The 15,181-nt window shown below is 46.5% G+C and overlaps 1 protein-coding gene across 7 annotated transcripts in view; it reads right to left on the bottom strand.

Moving 5' to 3' along the window:
* The window catches only part of SBNO1 (strawberry notch homolog 1), a 1,282,279-nt gene that overhangs the window by 489,082 nt on the left and 778,016 nt on the right, over positions 1-15,181 (bottom strand). For all 7 annotated transcript variants that reach the window (XM_085634811.1, XM_085634813.1, XM_085634807.1 and 4 more), the window contains one exon: positions 10,098-10,229. In XM_085634811.1, coding sequence (XP_085490937.1) covers positions 10,098-10,229 — 132 coding nt within the window. The remainder of the gene's footprint in view (positions 1-10,097; positions 10,230-15,181) is intronic.

Here is a 15,181-nt window from a genome sequence, read left to right as displayed (position 1 = left end):
TTCCCTAATAGTTTTTGGAAAGCCTTCAAGGCTAGAAAAACGGTCTTGAATTCTAGGACGTTACTGTGTTGCACTGCATCCCGTTAGTTCCAAACTTTCCATATTTTGAGTGAGCCACTGTGAGCACCCCAGTCCATATGCGAAGTGCCTGTGGTTATTGTCACTGTTGGAGTTGGTTGTGCTAATGTCCTTCCTTGTGTTATATGTAATCTGTTCCACCACCCTCTTTCTTCCTGTACGTTCTGCGTGACAACCTCTAGATCGTCCCAACTCCCTGTTGCTTGTAACCATTGGCTTTGTAACCATTCCAGTATTGGTCTCATGTGAAGTCTCGCATATGGGATTAAAGGGATGCATGAAGTCATCTTCCCTAATAGCTTTCCCACTGTCCTCAATGTCAGGGAAGAGGATGTAGCCCTACGGCTAGAGCCGTCGACCTCGAAGCTGGGGAACCGGGTTCGAGTCTCGGCTGCGACGCTCAACATCCTGTGATTCTGGGCAAATCACTTAATCTCCCCATGCCAAACAAAACAAGCATTGGCATAGCCAATAGGTCTCGCCTTTGGGACCTTATAAGTGTTTAGCCATGCAACAGTTGCATAACTAAATACTTATAAGGTCCCAAAAGCAAGACCTATTGGCTATGCCAAGCGGCCGCGAAAGTGAAAGTAATCGCGGCAAAGCGCTGCGCGCGCGCACATGCACTGTAGCTCTAGGCTGGCCTCGTAGCACTTTTTGGAGCCCTCTCAATAAGTCTCGCCAGACCAGCGCATGCGCTGGGTCAGGCGAGACCTAAAAATGAATGTGTCCTTCTGTAACAAAACTGGTGCTTGTGTAAAGCGCTCGGATACCCGATTCGGGTCTAGTTCGCTATATATAAAACTCTCTAAAAAAAAAAAAGAAAAAGTCAGAACTGACCCGTCCGGTAAAGGCGATTATGACAATTAAGATTGTATTCTCTAAGTTGAGAAAAGTCTTTCCCTGTATTGAGTTGATCCTTGCTCCCAAGAAGATTTTCTTCCGTCCCGGGATGGGGAGGACTTCTCCATGTTCACCGAGAAGCCCAGTGTCCTAAGTGTCTGCATTACCTGTTGAGAATCTTTTATGCACTTGTAGGAGTTTACTCTTTTTAGCCAATTGTCTAGGTAAGGATAGACATGGATACCCCTTCTTCTCAAATGTACTGCTACTGCTGCCAAATTCTTTGTAAACACTCTTGTTCCTGAATGAATTCCAAACACCAATACTGTGAACTGATAGTGACTCGTCACAAATCTTCAATATTTTTTGTGCCTTGTATTCATAATGTGCAAGTAAACATCCTTCCAAGTCTATTGTTGCCAGGTAATCCCCTTCTTTTGTTGTCATTTTGAACCTTTGTGTCTTTATAAACTGGTTTATGAACCCAACGTCTAGAATTCGTCATAGAGATCCATCTATCTTTGGGTTTAGGAAGCATGTTGAGTAATTTCCTTTGTTGATTTCTTGAGTTGGAACCTTTTTTATAGCTCTTGTCCCGCAATTTCTCTACCTCCTTGAGGAGACAATCTGTTTCCTCCATAGAATGGACCTTTTTGGTCCACTTGCTGGTGGGAATTTGTTTTGTTCTATGCAATATCCAAATATAAGTATGTTTAGTATCCATTTGTCCAAAGTTATCTTCCTTTAATCCTAGAAGAAGTTTTTTTCAGCCTCCTACTGGTGTTGTGTGCAGAAAACAAATGTTTGTTTCGGCCTTTCACTGTTGGTGGATGTGAAAGGAGGTTTGTTGATGGCAAGTCACTTATTGGTAGGAGTTGAGCATCCTCTATGTGGCTGCCCCTTCCTCTGGCTCTTACACGCAAGTACTGGCATCCTTGTAGTTGATAATGCCAGCTCTATTGAGTTGTGGCCGAATGGTTGAGAACTTGGAAACCTTAATGGGAAGTTCTCTCCTGCAAGCTCCTTTAGCCTGAAGCTTTGCGCCAAAGTAATGCTCCCTTTGCATACCTCCTCGAAACTGCAGGGAGCCCATGGATTTAGCAGTCCCAATGTCCTTTTTCAATTTCATCCCCTGAGCTTCCAAACAACTGCTCCCCATTAAACAGCTACTAAGGATGTTAGCCTGGACTTCTGGCTTGAATCCTCAGATTCTTAACTAAGATTGGCGCCTGAGCATGATTCCCATCATCTGCCGGCCTGACTTATCCGCAGCGTCTAATGCGTATTTCAGGTAAGTGTTTGTGATGTTCTTGCCCCTTTCTGCCAGATGTGCTGCCCCCTTTCTGTATTGCTCTGGATGGTACTACATTTGTTCACCCATCAACTCCCAGTGTCGATGGTCGTCTGTTGAGTAGTGCGTTTGAATTAGCAATGCACCACTTGCTAGCAGTACTATGTTCCACTTTGTGTCCCATTAGGTCCATCCTCTTGCTCTCCTTATCTGGAAGAGGGGCCGAGGTAGATGGAATGTTGGCCCTTTTCCTTGCTGTAGTTCTAATACAATCAGCAGGCACAGTGCCTGTAATATAAGCAGAGTTCTATGAAGAGTATATATATATTTTTCCTCAGCTCTAGCAGCCACAGCTCTACAAGTGGCTGGTTCCTTGAATAATATTCTGACGTGGTCTAGGACACTCAGATGCATGGCAGGATCTGACTCCTTGCCGGTGTCGGCACCAATCTTTAAAGCAGAAAACAGGATTGTGGTTTGTTTTCTTCCAGCTGTACTCCACATCACTCAGCAGCCTGCTTTATGACATGATTCTACTTGCCACTGTCATCTGGAGGTTAAGGCCTTGAGGCATATCTGTCCACTCCTTCCTCTGGAAAGTCTGTTTCCAGGCCTTGCCGCTGTGTCTCATTGTATTGAGACTCCTCCGAACCCTGATACATCCACTTTGAAGTAGTTCTTCCTTGTCATAGAAGAGTTCTTCCTCCTCCTCTTGAGGCTCAGAGGCCAATGGTGGTCTGATATCCTCGACCTCCTCCTCTGTGTTCTTCTTTGGCGTCAAAGTTTTCACAAGTATTCTGAAGCTCTTCAGGCTCTCCTCGATGTCCCATTTTTCTGGAGAAGGGCAGTCGTTTCAGCCACAAGGCGCCTTTTTCTTTTCGACTACAGCAGCAGGCGAGACTTGTCATTTTCCTCTTCGGCGAGCAGTCTTTCAATGACATGTCGGTGATCGAGCTTCTATGTTCGGCTCTGAATTTGTTCTGATTTTGACGCGGAAACATCCGTTCCCCGGCAACTTCGTTTTTTCAGGCATTTTTCCTCCAACAGGATGCCACTCGAGGGATCCATGAGGCTCCCTGTCTAGGGGCGTGCCTGCGGTCAGTGAATGCTTTGACGCTGAGGCTCCCATGAGTGTCCTACAGTCAAATCTTTGTGACTCAGACATTTTCTTCGAGGTCAATGGATCTCTTACCCCTGGTTTCTTTGTCTTTTTGGTCACGCGGAAACATCCGTTCCCCGGCAACTTCGTTTTTTCAGGCATTTTTCCTCCAACAGGATGCCACTCGAGGGATCCATGAGGCTCCCTGTCTAGGGGCCTGCCTGCGGTCAGTGAATGCTTTGACGCTGAGGCTCCCATGAGTGTCCTACAGTCAAATCTTTGTGACTCAGACATTTTCTTCGAGGTCAATGGATCTCTTACCCCTGGTTTCTTTGTCTTTTTGGTCACCTGGCCTTCGATAGACGATCTCCAGATCTACGAATGATATTTTCCCTTCAGATTCCTCTGCGACATTTTGTTAGTCTTCACTCGAGAGGCCTAGGTCTCCCAGGAATGGAGTCCGTTCCCCTGAATGATTTCATGGGCTATTCTGTCTCTCGAACCCTCAGTTTTCGAGAAACACAGAGCGGGCGTTCGTCTTCACTTCCATGCTCAACAGGTAGAGCTTTGAGACCAGGTGTTGGTACTCCTGGGATAACTTGTGGGGACCATTCTTACCAAACTAGAAAAGTGTCTTCTCCATTAGGCCAAACAGGGACCCCCCCCTTAACGGGGATTCTCGGGGGGGAAAAAACGCCCCTCAATGGTGGTGTTTTTTTGATTTTGCTGATGTTTGACGAACTTCAGAAAAGTCTTGTCAAAACTTCTTCCTTGTATCAGAGATCCTTCAGAAAGCATCCAGACCCAATGGCGGAAAAAAACATTTAAGATGGCGACTAAAAGGTGGGACCTTCTGGAGGAAGAAGTACAACGTCACAATGGACACCAAATTGAGTTATGTTGACGCCCACCGACAAAGAAAACGGGACTACAAAAAAGGAGACCATTTCAGACCCAACCAACGGATGGCAGAATAATGCACAGCATGTGAATCCGGAAAAGATTCACGCTACACAACAAGGGACAGACTGAACCCACAAACTGGATAAAGGCAATGGTGCTCCCTCTATTAAAAAATAAATTTGAACCAATTTATTGCTAGCAACTATATGTCCATTTCGCTACTCTTGGTGATGGGGAAATGTTAGATTTCTGGGTTAATGGTCAAATCACTAAATGTATTGTAGAAAAGAAGTGGTTGCACCCTTCCCAGATAAGCTTTCATGCCTTCTTTAGCACATAATCAAGAATATGGACATCCGAATTGGGAATTCCCCCAGCCCCTTCCATGGTGGCCAAAAATGTAGGAGTCAAATTCAATACCGCTTTCCTTTAAACTTCACGTCAAAACAAGGTCAACAGCTTATCATCCCCAGATAAATCTACGGTCCACCAACCAAAACCTTTTATGTATCCCCAGAATAAACAAATCCAGAGCTGGAGGTAGGGCCTTCTCCTTTCTGGCACCTAAATAGTGGCATCCACTACATGAACACCGTTGGAGCATATCGTCAGAGGTTCTGGTCAAAGCCGGCTTTAAAACTCATTTCTTAAAGGAACTTTTAACTTCTCTTTTCTTTTCTTTGTTCCTTTAAGATAGAAAATTGGTGGTAGCTCTGCTCTACCTACAAGTAGTTAGCACCAGACGTACAAGTTACTTACCTTCGGTAACAATGTATCTGGTAGAGACGATTCTAGCAACAGATTCCTTAACGTAGAATTATCCCCAGGCGTGAGACTGGATCTGGAAAATGTTGCCACAGCATCTCTGTGCGCCGGGGGCGGTACCACGCGACCTCGCCCCGATGTCGTCCGCGGATGTGACGTAAGCGAGGTCACATAAGTCCCACCCCGGCAGGCTGACGTCAGTTTTCTTCGGAGAACTTTTCCGCGCCACAACGCGGAGCTATCACAAAAAAAAAAAACTGTGAGAGTATGGGAACAGTGTGCGAAACAAATCAGTGAAACGGAAGGGGAAGGAACCAATAGGGAGGAACAGCACCATTAGGGACAGTGTTAAGCAATGTGTTACTGAAAGCCATGGAAGGGAAAGAGCAGAGCACCGCCCTGAGAAGCGACTCTGCGAAGCGAAGGCGACATCCTCCCTGGAGGCAGCAAAACATGTGAAAAATGTCATGGTAGAAAGACTGAAACCACAATCTAAAACAGTGAAGAACAACAAGTCCGGACCAGAGGAGTAACGACAAATTACCCCAAGACAACACCCTCAAGGAGCATCGTATCCCCTGTAAAGAGCTAAGGGCTGAGGCGCAGCCAAGAGCCCCCAACCCAGAGGACCGCAGAGGAGTCAGAAACCCCAAGCAATGAAAAAGGGGAGAAGATTAGGAGTAGGCCCCACACTGGAGAACCAGAGTGCAGCTATGCAAAAGCACACATGAACCTACCGCTCAATTACCACAAAAGTAGGAGAGGAACAAATAAAAAGCATGAAGCATACCGCCAGGGAGGAAGTGAAAGAGGTCACCCGCAGAAGACAAAGCCACCCGGAGGAAAGGCGAGTGCAGAAGACCAAGCTGAAGGGTCCTCGCAGAACGGGGAGGAAGGGCGGGCCGTGAAGGAATCTGCGGCTAGAATCATCTCTTCCAGATACATCGTTACCGAAGGTAAGTAACTTGTACATCTGATAGAGACTACTAGCCGCAGATTCCTTAACGTAGAATAGATACCCTGGCAATACCCAGAGGGGAGGAGGGGTGCGAGAGAACCTCACCAGCTTGGAAGAGCACAGGGCCCCAACAGGGGATGTGTCATGGGGACAGGAAGGACAGCCCAGCCCCCTCCAAGCAGAAGTAAGAAAGAACAAGGAGAAGCAAAGGGCGACCGCCAGAAAACCCGGAGGGGCAGAAGGCACCCCGCGAGTACCAGAGGAAGAAAAGATCCACCCTCAAAGCCAAGGAGATGAGGAACGGAGGCAGAGCCAGCCCCAGGAGAAAACACACAGCGAAGGGGACAGCTGAATGGGTGTCTATCCCGAAGCAGGGAACAAGGCCGGAACGGTTCCACAGTAGAGAAGCGCAGACGCGAGAAAGAAGAAACAGACGCGCAAAGCTCCAACAAGCAAGGGACGGGAGCACACACTGACACGGCGAGGCCCACGGAGGGGGACCAAAACTACCAGGCGCGCACAGCAGACAGCTGGCAAATACTATGAAGCAGCAGCTCAGAACAAGTGGATCGCAAGACGAGGAACACCACCGGCCCACGAAAAGAAGCGGGCCGGCCAGAAAATAAAGATACAGGTAGTACCGACCGAAAGCCGGCAACCAGAACACAGGAGAGCACCAGGAGAACCAGTCCCCTTGAAACACACGGCAGAAAGGCCCCAGCCAAAACAGCAGAGAACTAGGTGGAAACACCAAGACACGACTCTGTAATCAGCATGACAAAGGTCGGTCCGGCGATCCATCGGGGAAGAGGGAAGGAACCCTATAGAAGAAGGATAGAACCACCCTCGGATACGGAGCGGGACAAAACCTGGAGCAGCGCAAGCTGCTCAAGGGCGGAAGAAAAAGAGATAGAGAGACCACACCAAGCAGTATACTGTGACGCCAGGAAACCGCGAAGAACCCGAGAAGGCATCCACGCCTGCCTAGCTTAAAACAGGGCTGTACAATAGCCAACAAATACCCCACCTAGCGTATGAATCGTCCCAGAACAAAAACAGGGAAACACCTCTTAGGGAAACCCGCAGCAGAGGTCAAGAACATAAAAAACCTGTGGGAAACACCATAGACGGCTTACGAATCAGCCCAAAAAGACATAAAGGGTCCAACCTGAGGACCTATACAGCTGCACTTAACAGCAAAAACACTCACCACAAGCTGAAGGGCTGAACCAGCAGCCAAAAGAATAGAGGAACAACTGAAGGACCCTGAAGGCATTCTAAGCCACACACAGCACACAACAGGCCAACCAAAACATAATGCACCAAAGAGAAAGGTGGGATAAACACCACCCACAAAACGCCAGAGGACCGACCAACTGAAACTTACGGAGGGGGAGGGGGACTGAGCCCCGCAAGGAGTGTCTGAATAGCAGAGTCCTTGTGGGTGTGAAACAGATTCCCATCAAAAGGTAAATCCACAAGACGCTCCCGAACATTCTCCGGAAAGACACCATCCCGCAACCAAGCATGGCGACGGAGGGCCACAGAACTCGCCATAGCGCGGCCCAGGGAATCAGAGACATCCAAGGCCCAACGGAGAATGAATGTAGCTAACTCCCGACCATCCCGCACATGGTGCCGCAGATCAGCGCAGGCACCTTCTTGGGAGGCGCGAGAGAGAAGGGACTCTGCGGAATCCCACAGGTTGGAAGTAGCCCTGGCCAACACACAAAGTGTGTTGAGTGCGCGCAGAGCAGCGCTAGTGGAGGCAAAAATGATACGCCCTCAGGAGTCCAGCCACCGGGCCTCCCGCGTCGATGGGATCAGCACTGAAGGCAAGGAAGGACCTGGGCAGACGGTTGGGGAAAAAAGGCAGACAGGATTGTGCAGAGCAGGACGGTGAAGGAGCGGTTGAGGCACCGGATCCCCCGTGGCAGGGCACCCCCAGAAGAGAGTTGTGGAGCGACGCTTCAAATGGGAGAAGCGGCTCCCCTCCACCAGAGCCATGGCGGAGAACCTCCAATCCTCCTGTTTGCTGCACAGGGACACAGCAGCTCAAGAAGCCTGCTGCATTAAGTTGGTAGCCCAAAGTCTTCAAGCTTCTACCAGTGCGCAGCACCAAAGACCAGCAACCGATTCAAAGAGCTGCACCCTAAATCGCTGAGCCCAGGCGGGCTGTCAGAGGGTTGCTGGGAGCCTCAACAGGAGAGTTATTGACTCAGGAAGGATTGGTCTGTGACCGTGATATTGGGCGACTGAACTTTGGCCAGACTGGAAAGTACTTTGTGGGATGTCAACGCTGCAACCAGGACATACTCATCCCCTTTGTGGACCGAGGAATGCCTGCAGGAAGAACCCTGTCAACCACGTGGCATCCACCACATCCTTAAAGCATTTTCAGCATCATTCATCCCTTGCATCAGGACCACTCCATTGAAAACAATGCAACGCAGATAAAGCGCCTGGAACTGTTGAAGGACTGCTTCTCCTGTGAAGGTAACTGTTCTAGAGGACCTTGCCGGTCCCCATGACAAGCTTCCTGCCGAAGGTGGTCGCCCCAAGTATTTCTAACCAACAGCATTGACACAACTAAGAGTTGTAAGTGTCCAATTTGGCTTGATCACAGTTGAGTGATATTACATTGATTTATTACTGCTTGCAAAATCTATATCTCCCGTACCCTCCTGAGGATCTTTTTCGTTCAAGTGCCAAAAATCTTATAAAATACAATCCATGTTTACAAATTGTCGGATTTCTCGAGTGTTTCTTCAATTGTTTTGGTACTGTTTAAATGCTTTATAAAATGAAATCCAAGGGTCCTAAAGTATCTGGTAAGTGTATAACACAGTTAGGCTGCACTACCACACCATATAATACACTCATGTCTTCACAGGCGCCTGTGGTGTCAGTACCTTTGTTGAGAGGCAGGGACCAGCATCGGAACAGGCCCAGTAAGGAGTTCCTAGGGACAGACTACACCAGAGATTCATCAGTGCTAACCGGATTGGAGGCCTTGCTGTTTCATGGGGCTTGAAGGTACGCCGGAGGCAACTGAAAACAGAACATTTGATGAGTCGACAATGACAGCACAGGGAATTCAGAGTGCGCCTTCTCTTAGGAGTTAGAATGGAGAGATGTGGAGGAGACCTGCTTCCCTTTCTTATGCTTGAACTTAGACTTACTGGGAACATAAGCAGGATTTAGAGAAGACCACAGCTACTTGTAGTGTTCAGCGACATGCCATCTTGCCTACCAGTCTCAGATAGTTGTTCAGAGGCATTAGGGCACACTTATCATATGACTTAAGATCATGTCCAGAGCCCAGACTCTAGACAACTTGTGCGGGTCAGTGACCCAAATCTGCTGTCTGCAGTTGAAGCATGGCTTGAAACCAGTCGTTTTAGGTGGAGGCATGATTCCCTAGCACACTGAAATCGTTAGATGTCCGCAAACTAGGGTGGGGTGGGGGGGGGGGGGGGGGGGGTTCGAGGAGAGAAAAGCAGAGCCTGGATGTGCGTTGGACAATGCTAAAGGGAAAGGAACTGATTGCAGAGATGGCACTTACAACTTTATATTATTCACCGGTCTGTGCTTGGAAAGGTCTATATAGCCTATGCTTTAAAAACATTTTTTATAACTCTCACAAACATGTGCTCTAACCATTATCGTTTTACTACGGTTTAGTCAATAATTACACAGTAAAATTCATATTTGTTAAGATTACCCAACAGGTTCAAAAGTCAACAATTTATTGTACTCTTTACACACCTGTACAAAACCTTCAGTGAAAAAAGAAGAACTAAGCAAGTTGCAGCTTTATTGGCTCAGTAGTTCAAACAAAACAGAAGGTAAACCTACACTAAATACCTATATCATTTGCTAATATCAGATTATAAACAGTTGGCTCTAGTCAATTTTGTAACTGCTATTGCTATGCAGAGTATGTCATCACCATCTTATTGATGTATGTATAACGACTTAGCCATAACTACATAGACTGCTTTTTCTTAATGCAGTATTTTGATATTTTATCAAAATCAAAAACTAACACACCATAAAAGACATGCTATTTTATTATAGTATGCTTTGTGTGCTTCAAATACCGATACAAATATATGAATCTGAAAACATATGATCATTTGAAAGCTACTAATGTTTACCTTTTCTCCGTCCATAAACCTCTGCTTTTCTGTGATATTTAGAATTTCCACTGGTACATCAAGTTCAGATCTTGACTCATACGATATACTTCCATTATCATTGGTTACAACTCTACCCTTTCGTCCAGTCATCTGTGTGCAAAAACAGATATTTATAAACAAATGTCAACAGTAAGAAGTTAATGTCGGGGTGGAACAAAGCATTAGCCAGATTTACATTTATCGTCACAATTTTTCATAAAATAGAAAACCATTATGAATGCTACTCAAGATGAGAAAATAGTTTGCTGGAAAGTTGTAATGGTCCAGACTAACAGATTCAATTCAGGCATGAACACGTTGGAGACGGAAAAGTGGGGGAACAGCTGTGATCTTGCATTGCAATTATTTTGAATTATCTTTCTGATAAAAAAATAATTGAGAAATCTTTAGAATTACTGGGATGCAATATATTTATAATCTATAACTGTAAATAAATGCACATGTAGAACCGTTAGAAGTGACAGCTGCTGCAAGTTATATCTTCAGAAATAGGAAAGTGCACCACAGAATCACAGTTAAAGACTGCTTTATTATACACGCCCAGACAGACAGACAGACAGACAGACAGACAGAGACACACACACAGAGACAGGTGCCTCACTGGGAAAATCAACACACTGGAAAAATGGTTAACAGGAGCATGGGTGGCAAGGCAGCATTCTGCATAAGCTCCAGCAAAGCACCTCCGCCAACATCTCCTCCTGTCTTACTAGCTTTGATCAGTGGAGGAGGGGGGTAGAAGGAAAATGCTACTTACCAGTATGCATCTGTTCTTGGCATGTAGACTGCAGATCCACACACTTTGCATTATTAGATCGCCATCTGGTGTTGGGCTCGGATGCTTGCACCTTGTTGTCTTGGAAGAAGTCTTTGAAGTCATGAGATAGGAGACTCCTCCCTTGGACGATCGTGCGCATGGATTCAATCCTTAGATTGTTTTTCGCCATGATGGGAAATGATTGAATTAGTAGAAAAGAAAAGGATGTCCATGTGTATATATCTAAATAAGACCGTGCAGATCACACACTTTGCATAGACTGTACAGCAGTGTCTTCCCTAGAGGTGGTCACCTGTATCGGTTGCAGTAGTTTGAAAGTGTGTTTTAAGAACAGCTTGGCCTACAGAAGCTTGTTTGGCTTGCACGTCAACACAATAGTGTTTAGTGAAGGTGTGTGTTGTAGACAATGTCGCTGCCTTACAAATGTCTTCTAGGGGAATCGTCCCTAAGAATGCCATGGAAACCCCTAGTTTGCGTGTTGAATGCGCTCTAGGGGGAATTGCCAATGTGCGTTTAGCCTTTTGGTAGCATATTTGTATACATTCAACAATTCACCTTGCAATCCCAGCTTTGGAGATGGGATTGCCTTTATGAGGTGGGGAGAAAGCTACAAACAATTGTTTTGTCTTTCGAAAGGATTTAGTCCTGTCAATGTAATAAAGTATAGCTCTTTTGATGTCTAGCGTGTGAAGAGCTCTCTGCTATGGAGTCTGGATTTTGACAAAATACGGGTAACTCCACTGATTGGTTAAGATGGAATGCAGAGATGACTTTAGGAAGGAATTTGATTTTTTCTGAGAACCACCTTGTTACGATGTATTTGTAAGAAAGGTTCTTGTATGGTTAAAGCCTGGATCTCACTTACTCTTCTGAGAGAGGTGATTGCAATAAGGAAAGCTACTTTCCATGTGAGGAACTGAAGTTCACATTTATGCAGAGGTTCAAATGGGGGTCCCATGAGCCTAGTAAGTACAATGTTGAGATTCCACACCGGAGAGGGTGGTAATCTGGGAGGAATGATTCTTTTAAGGCCCTCCATAAAGGCTTTAATTGCTGGGACCCTAAAAAGTGACAAGTGTAGTCTGTTTTGCAAGTAAGCAGCAAGTGCTGCTAGATGTAGACGTATGGATGAGTATGCTAGATTACATCTTTGCAAATGTAGCAAATCTATTCCACTTTGCCGCATAGCATGCTCTAGTGGTGGGGCGCCTGGCTTCTTTAATGATGTTCATACAGTCCGGTGGAAGGTTTAAGTAAGCAAACTATGACTTCAGGAGCCAGATTGCCAGATTCAGCTGAGTTGGTTCGGGGTGCCTTATCTCTCCATGGTTCTGCGTTAGTAGTGATGGGGAGAGGTGCAGTTTTTGGTGTGGGACTAATGAGTTCCAGCAGTGTTGTGAACCTCGGTTGACGTGCCCATGTGGGAGCTATTAGGATCATTTTCAGAGACTTTTGTCAGAGCTTGCGTACCACTAGTGAAATGCGTACGCAAATCTGCCTGACCAGTTCATCCATATCGCATTGCCCTTGGACAGCGGGTGTGGAAAGGTTGGGCATTTTGCGTTTGTGTGTGTTAATGTTATTAGAACTTATATAGCGCACAGCTACCCTAAGGTGTCCCGGCGCTTGCTGTAGTTCTCCCAACACTTGCAAAGAAAGAATCAAAACAACCAAGTTTTGAGCGCCTTCCTAAAGGAAAGAAGATCCTTAGAGTTCCTTAGTTCAAACGAAAGCGGATTCCAGGCCCTAGCCGCTCCTGCCACAAAACTTCTCCCACCCCATCTGGCTTTCCTTATGATGGGAAGGACGATAAGCTTTGCTCCCAGGGAGCGTAATGATCTTACTGGAACATACCAGCGAAATTGTTGTCTTAGATATAAAGAGCCTGTATCCTGCAACGCGCGGAAAACTAAACAAAGGGCTTTGAATAGGATGCGCTTTTTTATAGGTAGCCAGTGAAATTTCCTTATGGCGTCTGAGATAGGGGTAGACCTTGATGTTCCCGTAAGCAGCCTAGCTGCTGAATTTTGGAGCCTCTGGAGTTTATGTAGGTTGCCTTCCTGCGTGTTAAGATAAAGACTATTGCAGTAATCAAGGCGAGACAGGATCAACGCTGTGACAACGGTAAATTTGTATTCTATAGGTAAAAGCGGGAGCACTTTCCTCAGGCCCCTGAGAATGTATGAAGTAGATGAAACTACCGCATTCACCTGGGCTTGCATAGAGAGGCATTCGTCCAAAACTAAACTACACCGAGATTTTTTGCTTTTCTCGAGGGGACTGGAAGGGTGCCCATAGATTCGGGCCACCAGCTAGGGGGCCAAATATTGGCATTATTGCCAAAAAGCATCACTTCCGTCTTACTTGCATTGAGCTTTAAACAATTATGTGACATCCACTCTCGTACCGCCCTCATACAGTCATGTAGTCTTTCCCCCGATGCCCTCTCCTGGCCTGGAAGCATGGAGATTACAATTTGAGTGTCGTCAGCATAAGATGTCAGAAAAAAGCCGAACGATTCAATCAAAGGGGCCAGAGGGGCTACATAAACGTTAAAAAGGGTAGGGCTAAGGGAGGAGCCCTGAGGAACCCCACAAGGAAGTGAGAAGGAGTTCGAGACGAAATCACCCAGAGCCACTGACTGTCGTCTATCGGTGGCAAACAGATCTATGTCTGGTTGGCCCCACCTTTGGAAGAATGGTAGAAGAACTTGTGGATGTAGCTCCCATTCATGAATCTGTTGTGTCTGTCGACTCAACAGATGCGCAATCTGATTGTGAACTCCTGGAAGGTGTTCTGCAAGCAGGTATATGTTTTGTGGGATGGCCCATTTCCAAATGTTCTGTGCGAGCTGGGACAGCTGCAGAGAATGTGTGCCTCCTTTTTTTTGTATGTAATACATGGCTGTCATGTTGTCCGTTCGGATCAGGACAGCCTTGTTCTGTACATGGAGTTGGAATGATTTGAGTGCTAGGAATATTGCTAGTAGTTCGAGATGATTGATATGGAGCACCTTCTGTTGAGTGGTCCATTTGCCTTGAGTTGTGTGATTGAGGAGATGGGCTCCCCATCCTGTGAGTGATGCGTCTGTTGTTAGAACTATCTGTGGAACAGGCTTGAGGAACGGCCGCCCCTTGGAGAAGTTGGATGTGTTCCACCACTGCAGAGAGCGATGTGCATGGCTGTCCACCAACACCAGATCTGTAAGTTGTCCTTGAGCCTTATTCTACTGATGTGCTAGACATTCCTGTAAGGGACGCATTTGAAGTCTTGCATAAGGTACAATAAATATGCAAGATGCCATAATGCCCATGAGTTGCATTAACATTCTGGCTGGGAGAGAGTGTTGGGTTTGAAATTTGGTAATGAGAGCTTGTATACTGGCTATCCTGGCTGGCCTGGGATACGCTAGAGCTGTGGAAGTGTTGATTGCGGCCCCTAGATATTGGTGTACCTGAGAGGGCTGGAGATGCGACTTCTTGTAGTTGATAGTGAATCCCAAGTTGTGCAGTGTTTGGACAGTTTGAGAAGTATGTTGAACACACTGGTTGAATGACTTGGCTTTTATTAGCCAGTCGTCCAGATATGGAAAGACATGATTTGTTGTCTTTGGTGTGCTGCTACCACTGCAAGGCACTTGGTGAATACTCTGGGTGCGGTGGTGACCCCGAATGGAAGGACTTTGAACTGATACGGTTGTCCGTCCACTACGAACCTTAGATACTTCCTATGAGCAGGAGGTATGGGAATGTGGAAGTAGGCGTCCTTGAGATCTAGTGTGGCAAGGAAGTCTCCTTGTTGGAGCAGTGGAAGCACCTGTTGGAGAGTGATCATGTGAAAATGATCCGAGTGTATATACAGATTGAGGGGTCTGAGGTAGAGTATTGGCCTTAGGGTCCCCTGTTCCCTGATGTAGTAAGGGGACTGGCTCTATGGCTTGCTTTTGAAGCAGTGAGAGAACTTCTTGTTTTAAACGTGTAAGATGCTCTGTGGACATTGGACGCTGCTTGGGGGTTGTGTTTGGGGGGTAGCTGTAAGTTCCAGGCAGTAACCATATTGGATAATTTGTTTTACCCACTTGTCAGTAATGATGGAGTTCCAGACAGGCAGGAATTGTGATATTCTTCCCCCGACCGGAGTGTAACGGTCTGGGGGGAGCGGAGGGAAGTCACTGTTTAGCAGCAGGGGCGGTGCGAATGTTATTGTTACCTCGGCATCTCCCTTTATTGTTGTTCCCTCTGTATCCTCCTCCAACATATCCTTT

The sequence above is a fragment of the Triturus cristatus genome, chromosome 11 (genome assembly GCF_964204655.1).
Source record: "Triturus cristatus chromosome 11, aTriCri1.1, whole genome shotgun sequence".
NCBI lineage: Eukaryota > Metazoa > Chordata > Amphibia > Caudata > Salamandridae > Triturus > Triturus cristatus.
This window is presented reverse-complemented; position numbering and strand designations above follow the sequence as displayed.